This window comes from Danio rerio, chromosome 7, assembly GCF_052040795.2.
Source record: "Danio rerio strain M-AB ecotype USA chromosome 7, GRCz13ab, whole genome shotgun sequence".
In the NCBI taxonomy this organism is placed as follows: Eukaryota; Metazoa; Chordata; class Actinopteri; order Cypriniformes; family Danionidae; genus Danio; species Danio rerio.
In genome coordinates, this window is record NC_141027.1 from 52,284,074 (window position 1) to 52,295,000 (window position 10,927).

Below are 10,927 nucleotides of genomic sequence, written 5' to 3' on the forward strand. Positions count from 1 at the left end.
TTATTTCGACAGGTCAGTTGAGATGTAGCATAGGAAATAAGGTACAATGGGGGAAAAAAAGGTTAAAAAAGCCCCTTTCAGACTGTCCTCAGAGCAATATCAACACACTTTTAGATTCCCATTGTTGCTCATTTCTGCTGTGATTGGCTCTTAGATCAGTATAAAAAGTCCAGAGCTTATTACTGTTATTGACCTAAATTTTATTGCGATTCGAAATATTATATCATTTATTGTCCCAGCCCTTATTTTCTCACTCAAATTTTTCAAACTATATTTTTTCTGCTGGACACGAAAGATGTTTTGAAGATTTTTGGTAACCAAATGTTATTTTAAAGCCATTGATATTCTTGCATTTCTACATGCTACTGGTTGGTGACAGAATTGCGCAGAACCCGTAAATTTGTTGAAAAGATCATTTCGCAAAAGTGCGTAAGTGCGACTCAGAGAAAACGATTATGTGCACACCTCTCTTCCAAACGGGACATTTATATAAATGGCAAACGATTTTGAAATTGTACACAGCTGACTGCGGTCAGAGCACTGCCTTGTAAATCGTAAAGCAAAAAAAAAATACAGATATTAGTGTGTATTCAGAATAACAAGCACACTGAAAAAATAATCAGAGTCTGTAATTAAGATCTTGTGGCGAAGGTAGAAACTTGCACACGTACACTTTTTTTTTCCACACAAAACGTAATTTGTGGCAAAGGCTCTGAACGAGGTGGTGGACTCGCAAAGGAGTTTGAAATTAGTCCAATGACAGAAAAGTGTCAGTTTGCCTTTATTTTAAATCATTTATTGTGGGATTTTACGCATTAATAAATCAAAGTGTTGCCAATTGTCTAGTAAAAAACAACAACATGGAATAAATGCTGTAGTAGTACTCTCAACATTAAACGGTCAGGTCAATCTGCGTAAGACTAAAGTTATTCTCTCAAAACACATCTTGTGTATGATGATTTCGGTTCATGATCACCACTTTTATTAGATTCTCAGATAGCTGCAGGACTTTGCCTCAAGAAAAAGTGCCTACCCCAGCTAGCAAAATTCATGTGGCTCAAATCCGGCCCACACCAGACACTTACATCCGGCCCACATACCACATGGAATGATGGCACTTGGGCGGTCCGCTCCTGTTTGCCAGATCTGGGCCACAATTAAGCCGTAGCAATATCACATATCAGCCAGAATTCAACCAAATGAACCAGAACTGACCCTATTCTGGGCCACAGTTTGCTTTTATTCTGGCCCAGATCCGGCCCACACCAGACACTTACATCTGGACCACATACTGAATGAAATATGGCTCTAGGGTGGTCCGCTCTTGTTTGTCAGATCTGGGCCACATTAGGCTCACAGCTGCAATAGCCAAATCTTACTGAGCCCAATATTTGCCAAACGTGGCAGACATATGTCATGTTATTAGGATAACTGAGCCACATTTGCACTTACACGTGTGAGCCACTTTAGGTTTAGACCCAGATTACCTTTAAATGACAATGCCACATTTTTGCCAACTGTGGCCCACATTTTCCCTCCAACATTTGGGCCAAATTGATCATTTTCCATATGGGCCACATTAAGCTTACATTCAGATTACATTTTGCAATAAGTGCCAAATCTTTGCCTTAGATGGCCCATATATGAAATTGAATCTTTGCCCCCACTTGGCCATTGTACAGGTGGGCCACTTCCTCATTCGTTTTGTCTGGGCTGAAGGAATACCACCAGTGCCGCATAGCTGCCTAAAGTAGCCCACATATGTATGCTATCTGGGACATCTTCTCAGACCTTGATGTGGTGGTAAGTACTTCTCAATGTTAAAGACTTTATAAATAGGAACATTGCTGTGAATTTAAGCATTCGCATGCTTTTAGATCAAACTGGAGCATACACACACTTTCAGAGCTTAATTTAAGCAGGAGAGAATGTGAATGAATGCTTGGTGATTGTTTCATGCGCAGTGAGCAGCGAAAGTAAGTAATGGCATAGTGGCCTACCTAAATAATATTTGTATTTTCAAAGTGGCAAAGAGTGAGTTATGCATATTTTAAAACCACAAGTAAATCTGATAATGAGCCTGATCAAAAAAGATCTGAAGAAGATGAAACTGTCTCTGGATCAGGATAGCAGGAGGCAGAAGCAAAGCCAGAATACATGACAGAAGAGGTAACTGCGGGCTCTTCTTGAAGACTAGACTAAGTGAGTCATAATTATTTTTTTCACTCGACACCTAATAGTGAAGTGACCTGAATAGTGATTGTTCATACGATTTATGTTTGTAGCTACAAGTTTTTATAATCCATGACTGACCTATAACATGGCACAAAATAATCAAAGACCGTTCAGAAATGCGATGCTCTTGTGTTCAATAGAAAATACAATCTCAAACAGGTTTATGACAAGTGAAGGTTGAGTAAATAATGAAAGAATATTCATTTTTGGGTGAACGATTCCTTTTAACACAAAAGAAAGATATCATGGAAGTCTGGCTACCATCAACTGGTAACTAACGTTCTTCAAAACGATCTTCTTCTGTGTTAAACTAAAAAAAAAAAAACTTACGGTTTAATCACCGTGGAACATTTACTCACACTTAACTGGTTTTAAACTTTTGGAATTTTTTTCCTCTGTTGAACACAAAACAAGATATTCTGAAATAATGTTAAAAAAAGCAGTCATTGACATCCATAGTAGGAACTAGGCATGGGCTTGTATAAGATTGTGACGTATAATAACCTTGGATAAAAATATCACGGTTTCATGGTATTGTGATTAAATCTCTGGGTAAAAAAAGCAACCCTTTTCCTCTTTGAACATGGTATATTTTATTTTAACATTTAAAATATTCTGAAACAGTATGTCAGGCTAAATAATTAATAAGTCATTGACTTCTGCTGTCTTCATTAGTTTCAAAAACACAGATTTCTGTACAACTTGAAAAGGCATCTTTGAATATCTTTCTTTTCTTTGAATATTAAGTAAAGCCACTGCACTGTTCGGGTATAACATGCTTGTATATTGGTTTTAAGCCATTTTTCTCTCTCAAATGTTTCCTGACTTATGGACTGACCAGTAGCTTCTGATGCGGAGGGTTCTTTAGCTAGAGACTCAGACTTTATTATTTCGTTTAGGGAAACTAAAATTGCAGTAAGGTGCTGTAACACAGGCAAAGTTCCATGTACACATTAACAAGATATTACAACACAACATGCAATACATCATTTTTTTTGGTGCATCTCCCTCCCCTCTGAACTCATTTAATGATCTAATGGCCACCATTATAAAATAATTTATAAGTCTATTTGTCCTGCAAATAGAAACTCTAAAAACACCGTCCTGATGGCAACAGCTGAAACACAGAGTACAATGGGTGATCCAGGGTGCATACCCTGAGCTCTCTTTAAAACAGAATTATGGTAAATTATCATTGGACCAGTTTGGTTAAAACTGATGATCTTGCCTTCCACCTTCACAAGACTACTCAACCTGTTCTTATTTGACACAGTCAGATTACCATGCCAAGCTACAATGCAGAAAAATAAAAGGATTCAATAAATTGTTTATAAAACAGTCATTATAGAGGTACAAACCTGAAATAATCTCAAGTTTCCTAATAAAATAAAGTTTCCTCAGAAAAAAAGTTGAAAAAACAGTGATACTGTTGCCCTAAAAAACCCTCAATAAAATAGTCAGAAAAAAACACATAAAAGGTGACATGGTAGTGCAGTGGGTAGCACGATCACCTCACAGCAAGAAGGTCACTGGTTCGAGCCTCGGCTGGGTCAACTGCCATTTTTGTGAGGAGTTTGCATGTTCTCTCCGTGTTCGCACGGGTTTCCTCCAGGTGCTCCGGTTTCCCCCACAAGTTCAAAGACATGCGCTATAGAGGAATTAGGTAGGCTAAATTGCCCATAGTGTATAAGTGTGTATGGATGTTTCCCAGTGATGGATTGTAGCTGGATGGGCATCTGCTGCATAAAAAATATGCTGGATAAGTTGGTGGTTCATTCTGCTGTGGCGACCCCAGAATAGTAAAGGGACAAAGCCAAAAAGAAAACAAATGAATGAAACACATAAAAAATTACAAATACCATAGGAAAGGTAAAACAGAAAATTTTGATGGTTTTAAAACCTTATTTTTTTCCAAACAGTGGTAAACCTTAAAACCGGTCATCTAGAAAGAAATATTACGAATGTCAATGGCTGTTTTCTTTTTTTCTCCTCCCGAATTCTTCAATATGTCTTCCTTTGTGTTCAACAGAAAGAACTCAAACCAGTTTGTAAAATTTGGAGAATTTTTCATTCTAATTTTAAATCTCTGTTAAACAGTTTTGGAAAAAAGTAGCTATCCCTACAAAGGTGCATTCAGGTTGATGTCAATTATATTTACAAATGTAAAACATACATTAGTATAATATGTAAACAGGTGGAAAGATTTGTAATAGATAAAATCACAGTAATGCCCATAAAAAGATGCATAATTTGGTTTACTTGGAAGATAATTTATTAATTTATAGCCTTACAAGTATAATTAGCAGGTTAATGTCAATTTCTCAGAGCATTGCGTCATCAGTACACAATGAACAGCCATGCTAAAGCTAAAGCTACAGAATGCACCTTTAAAAATCTGTACAAAAATGATTGAAATCGAATAGAAAATGATTTAATAGCAAATAAGAACTGATGAAAAACTACCTTGATCTTCAGCTTGTGTGCAAAGAAGGTTTGGCTCCAGCTTAAAAGTCCAATATTAGTCTGAATGAACGAAGTGTTTCTTAATCAGAAGTGCATGGGTAGTAAGTTCATTTGGCATTTGGTGATAGGTGTTCATAGTACTGCCCACTAAAGAATTGCCAGTGTTCACTCTGAAAAACATTGCTCTTATGAAAGAAAGACAGCTTTTTCTTTTAACTAAACAGAGTTCAGATATTTAATACAGTCAATATTTGTCTAGGATCTAGTTATATGAATCTTTAACGCCAATAAAATGTTGACGTCAGTGAATATCCCCCCCTGGTGGTTCAATGATGCCATGAGTTCAGAGAGCGTTCTCCAAAGCGAGTCAAGTTATCAAAAATACCCCGTTCTTCAAAAAGAAAAGAGGAAAAGAGTCTTCCATACCACCTAACGTTTCTCAGACTGCGAGTGGTCATTGAAGAAATTTTGCAGGGAAGGACTTCTTCTGACAACAGGTATCTGAAAAGCAACATGTACAGCATTTAAGGGTACAGAATCCATTTTGTCCAAATAAAAACAACTCAAAACTACCAAGCATAGCCTACTATATGCGCTTTATTTACCAAAAGAAATGTGTTAACATATATGTAAATGCTTCTAAGCCTCAGTTAGCTGCCAATACATCAGAAAACAAATACAACTAGCATGCTTCAAAAAACTTGAGTATTATTGTAAACAAATAATATAATAAGAGATGTCTGTTTTTGCTGAAATGTTCAGGACCTACATGTAAATAATTTGTGTATATAAAAAGCTGCTTTCTATTTATATAAGTTGTATAACAGCCTATATATTTACATTCTAAAGTCACATGTCTGTAGCTTGATAAAATACATAGTTCTGGCAAGTTTATAATGATAATCTCACTTTAAAAAAAGGTCTTCTTGTTCTAGATGAGCTTGGTGATTTAAGATTGTTCATATAAACATTATATCGTCCTTTACTTCTCTGTGTGTGTGTATTTACTGGCAGTTCTCACTGTTATGTGTACATTCATTCACACGCACACACACACACATCCCCAACACTACATGTAGGGGTCATACTATAGTCTCTGAGCCGGACACCTTGCCAGTGAAAAAGTCCCAGAAGTTGCTTGGCGTCTTGCTGTCGTCTGAGGTGGTGGAGGAGGCGTTGGAGTTCTGTCGTACCCAGATGCCCTTCTCTCGAGGACTCTGTGGCTGAGAGCCGCTGTCCTTCCGGCTCAGGCTGAAATGAAGACGCTCCTCTGGACAGGTGTGCCTGGAGCTGGCCTGCCGCTGCTCCTGAAGCTCTCGCTCATCACTCGGGGCATTGGAGGAGGACTGGGTCAGACTCAGCAGGTTGTGGTGGGAATGAAACTGCCTCATTTTTACAATGGACTTGGGTGGGACCTCGGAGGATCCTGTTGTATAGAAGAATAGAAAAGGAACAATTTGCTTACTTTTTTATTATTGGTCTATAGGTTGGTATCAGAATATGGGCTCTATTTTGACGATCCATGTGCAAAACGAAAAGCGCAGGGCGCAAACGCTTTCAGGCCGTGTCAGAATCCATATTTGCTAATTTAAGGACGAAAAAAATACGCTTTGCGCCATGGCGCATGGTCTAAAAGCGTTGAGTTTATTTTCTTAATGAGTTATAGGTGTGTTTTGAGAATAAACCAATCAGAGTTTCATCTCCCATTACCTTTAAGAGCCAGCTTCGTCGCGCCATAAGCGCATTTGCTACTTACATGACGTGAAGTAAGTGTAAGTGGAAAAACTGAGCATTTCACAAGCAAACAGTTAACAGTTGACAGTTTTTTTTTTTTACAGAAAACAGTTAAACAGAGCATCTACTGCGTCAGAATGAGAAATAATCAAGCTACTTTCGCTCTTGGATAGGGAACCTTTACGCACAGACATCAATTAGCCTATAAATAATTTTGTTTGTTAAGCGCAAATATTTGTTTCAAAACTATTTCTAAATTCAGTTCTAATTTCTAGCAAACAAATAAATGAACAATAATAACAAAATGTGCTCAAAAATCTGAGTTATATCCTAAAACACCTGCCATGCCCCATATGGTCTAAAACCTGCAGGTGGGCAAATCTAAGCTTGTTTTTAATAAAACAAATAAAAATATGGATATAATAAATAATACTGCTAATAATAATAATATTATACAAAAGCAAATTGTTATGAATGAACTAAAAAAGCCTCCCGAGATGAAGAAGACATAAAAGCAGTGATTTTTCATATTTATGTAGGCTAGAAAATAATATGTTTTGTAATATTTTAATCTTTTATTTTTATATCCTATATCTACTCTTATTATATCCTATATATATCCTTAATATTAAATTTTTTTCATATGTAAAGATATTTGCGTATTGCTCTACATCTTGTGTGTAGGCTATTAAGCAGTGTGTAAGCGAGGCGCAACTCTGCGCTGGAGTTTAGACCGGGTTTGTTTTGGTCTAATGAAAAATCTATTATAGTTGCACAAAATAGCAACGCGCCAGCAGTGCGCCTCAGAACGCCTTCCTTTTTAGACCAGAATGCCTATGGGTGCACATATGAGTGCTAATGCATTTGCATTAAACAACGTGGTGCAAAACAGCAAAACGACACTTGCGTCAAGCTGAAACTAGCAAATAACATTTGCGCCGCGCCTTGTGCCAGGTGTATAATAGGGCCCATTATGTTTTAAAGACATTTTTATTCAGTATTTTGCAAGGATGCATTAAAATTTCTAAACAAAAATGCTCTATATTAAAAGATGCTAATTTAATTTACGAACATATTTTTATACAGCCTACCGAGAAACATATCAATGGGATAGTTAACGCAAATTTATATTTATCTATACAGATACAGTAAAGACCACCTGTTTATTTTTTCCCCAATTTCAGTTTAACGGAGAGCAGATTTTTTCAACACATTTCTAATCATAATAGTTTGAAGAACTATTTTCTAAAAACTGATTTATTTTATCTTTGTCATGATGACAGTAAATAATATTTGACTAGATATTTGTCAAGACACTTCAATACAGCTTAAAGTGACATTTAAAGGCTTAACTAGGTTAATTAGGTCAACTCAGCAGGTTAGGGTAATTAGGCAAGTTATTGTATAATGATGGTTTGTTCTGTAGACTATCAAAAAAAATTGTATATATAAATAAATATTTATATATTATTATTATATGTACAATATTATATATATATATATAACCGGCTTTATTGAGGAAAATATGTCTTAACTAAATCCTGTTGTTACAAGAAATTACCTTTTATAACATTATTAAGTGAAAAAAATAGGCTAGCCTGTGTGTGGCAGCATTGCGTCACCGTGAATGAGTCGGCCTATCTGGTTTCAGAATATAAAAAACAAGCCTTTATTCGTTTTTGTTCTTTGGATGCATGTGTGTATTTATACATACATAAGAAATATACATAGAGCACACACAATTATTATGTCAAAACAAACTTTTGTTTTGGATGTGATTAATCATGATTAATTTGTGTCAATAATAATGTTACATTTATAAAAACAATTAAAGCTGTCTTACACTTTTTAATCTTTTGATCCTTAAAAAACCCTGTTTGTTGTTTAATGTATTCATTAATTAATAAAAGATTAAGTTTAAACTAAATTCTGTTATTTTAAACCTTACATTTTATCATAGGCTCTTGAAAAGAAGGTATTATCTTGATGAATTTTCCACAATTTATTTATTAAATAGATGAAGGAAGCAAGAAATGTTAAAGACTAAACTTTTGAATGGTAGTGCATATAATGACACACACGCACACAAAAAGAGGAAGCAGATATTATTAGAAGTCCACAGCTTCGTTTGAAGAAGTCTGCACTATACTCACGTTTCCTGTTAGTGTTTAGATGAAGTACATTGAGCAGGACCTCGCTGCTCAGACTTCCTATTGCAGAATGCTCTGGGTACAGAGGACACAGTGGCTCCCGGGAGGAAAGGTCATCACTGGACTGACCCATGGAGTCCAGAGACGACTGAGTATCCCTCCGTCCACCAGAGTCCGGCTCCACTGTTAGGCTGCTACTGCTGCTGTCACAATGGAGAGACATTAGAGTCATACACACAATAATGCACTTCAGTGTTTGGACAAGTGGCAATTATTGTCGCTTTGCCTCTGTAATCAGGCACATTAATCATGACAGCCTTTAATTTAGAGTATTTAGCCGATTAACAATGTAAACAAATGTTTGGGTTACAGGGTTCTGTCCTTTGAATTGGGAAATGATAATTATTAAATCATAAGGAGAATTATATTTAAAGCGGCACAGTGGTTTAGAGTGGCTCAGTGGTTAGCACTGTTGCCTCACAGCAAGAAGGTCGCTGGTTCGAGTCCCTGCTGGGTCAGTTGGCATTTCTGTGTGGAGTTTGCATGTTCTCCCCGTGTTTGTGTGGGTTTCCTACAGGTGCTCCGGTTTCCTTTACAGTCCAAACACATGTGCTATATGTGATATTAGGTAAACAAAATTGGCCTTAGTCTATGAGTGCATGCATGAATCTGTGTTTCCCAGTGTTGGGTTGCAGCTGGAAGGGGCATTCATTTTATTTAAATAAAAAAGACTATTTGAAATTTGAAAGTCAAAGGTGTGTTCATGGCATAATTATCATAATTACACCATTATACTGGTCGAACCAGCAACTGTCTTTTTATGAGGTGATCATGCTACCCACTGCACCACCGTGACGACCCCCTCTTCTACACTTGTAAACTCTAAAACTTAAAGTATTGCTACAGAAAAAGTAAGAGGACCTAAATGGCTCCAAGCAGAACATCATGAGTTGACATCTCAATATTACTGTAGTAAGACATGGCATGTGAACGCACCAGAAGAATATGAAGTTAACTGTTGTAATGGGGGAAAGAATGACAATCCCATAAAGCATTGTAAATCACACACAAAATCACATTTAACACAGTGGACTTGAGTGAGTTTCTACCTGAAATTGAAGTTAAATTAAATAAACTTTACAAGTAATTTTAACTTACAATACACTGATTTTACTTAAGAATCATTAAATCTTGTATAACTTCAAAACTTAAGTTATCTTGCTTTAACTCTTTTGATGAGTTAGAGCAGAGATCACCAAACCTGTTGCTGGAGGGCCGGTGTTCTGCAGATTTTAGCTCCAATCCTAATCAAACACATCTGAACAAGCTAATCAAGGTCTTGCTAGGTATAATTGAAACACCCAGGCAGGTGTGTTGAGGCAAGTTGGAGCAAAACCCTGCAGACACCAGACCTCCTGGAACAAGATTTTTGACCCCTGAGTTAGAGTAATATAAAAAACATATTGGCATGACTTACTGATTAGATTTTTTACAGTCTGGGGTAACCACTGATTTAAAATTGTATAGATATTAATAGAAACATTTCTGTTTACAGTTATGGAACAATATTTAGCCATGCTACAATTATGTGAAAATCTGGAATCCGAAGGTTCAAAATACTGCAAAAATTGCCTTTAAAGTATCCTAACTAATGTACATTACTAATCAAAATTGTTTTGATATTTTTACGGTAGGAAATTTACTAAATATATTTATGGAACACGATCACCTTAATATCCTAATGATTAAGGCATTAAATAAAAATCAATTATGGACCTAGTCATTCGTTCATTCACTTTTTTCGGCTCAGTCCCTTTTTTAATCGAATGAACCGACAACTTATCCAGCATATTTTTTATGTAGCAGATGCCCTTCCAGCTACAACCCATTACTGGGAAAATAATTGTGCCCTATAAAATACATTTTTTTAAGCTATTACCAAAAATATACTCTTTCAACATAAGACTGGTCACATACTGCATATGAATCTTGTCTTAGATGACTATAAATCAGGACGCTGACCTGAGTTTCCTGCGCAGCAGATAGTCAATGACATCAGGATCCGTCTGAATGAGGCTCATGAGCACCTCCTGCTGCAGCTCTGCAGACACCTGCACATCACAGAACAACCCGCACTCTATTACAGCTATAACCACTTAAATAATCGAACAATCCTACAAAGGTGTCAGAAATGTATTGAAAACAGCTCTGACATTCTCACTACTATTTACTTTGGTCTAAATAAACTATTTAATTGCCTACATGCAGTGGTGTAAATTAATGAATTACAAATACAAAACTACTAAATTATATTGAAGTATTGAATATAAACATATTGCAATAGT

General features: G+C 36.3%; 1 protein-coding gene across 2 annotated transcripts in view; it reads right to left on the reverse strand.

Annotated features, from left to right (window-relative positions):
* Positions 1-4,406: 4,406 nt before the first annotated feature.
* arhgap36 (Rho GTPase activating protein 36) overlaps positions 4,407-10,927 on the reverse strand; it is a gene marked incomplete at its 3' end in the record, with an annotated part of 103,097 nt that continues 96,576 nt past the window's right edge. For both annotated transcript variants that reach the window (NM_001351681.2, NM_001044906.2), the window contains 4 exon segments: positions 4,407-5,199; positions 5,808-6,124; positions 8,586-8,782; positions 10,605-10,693. In NM_001351681.2, the coding sequence (NP_001338610.1) occupies positions 5,128-5,199; positions 5,808-6,124; positions 8,586-8,782; positions 10,605-10,693 (675 nt within the window).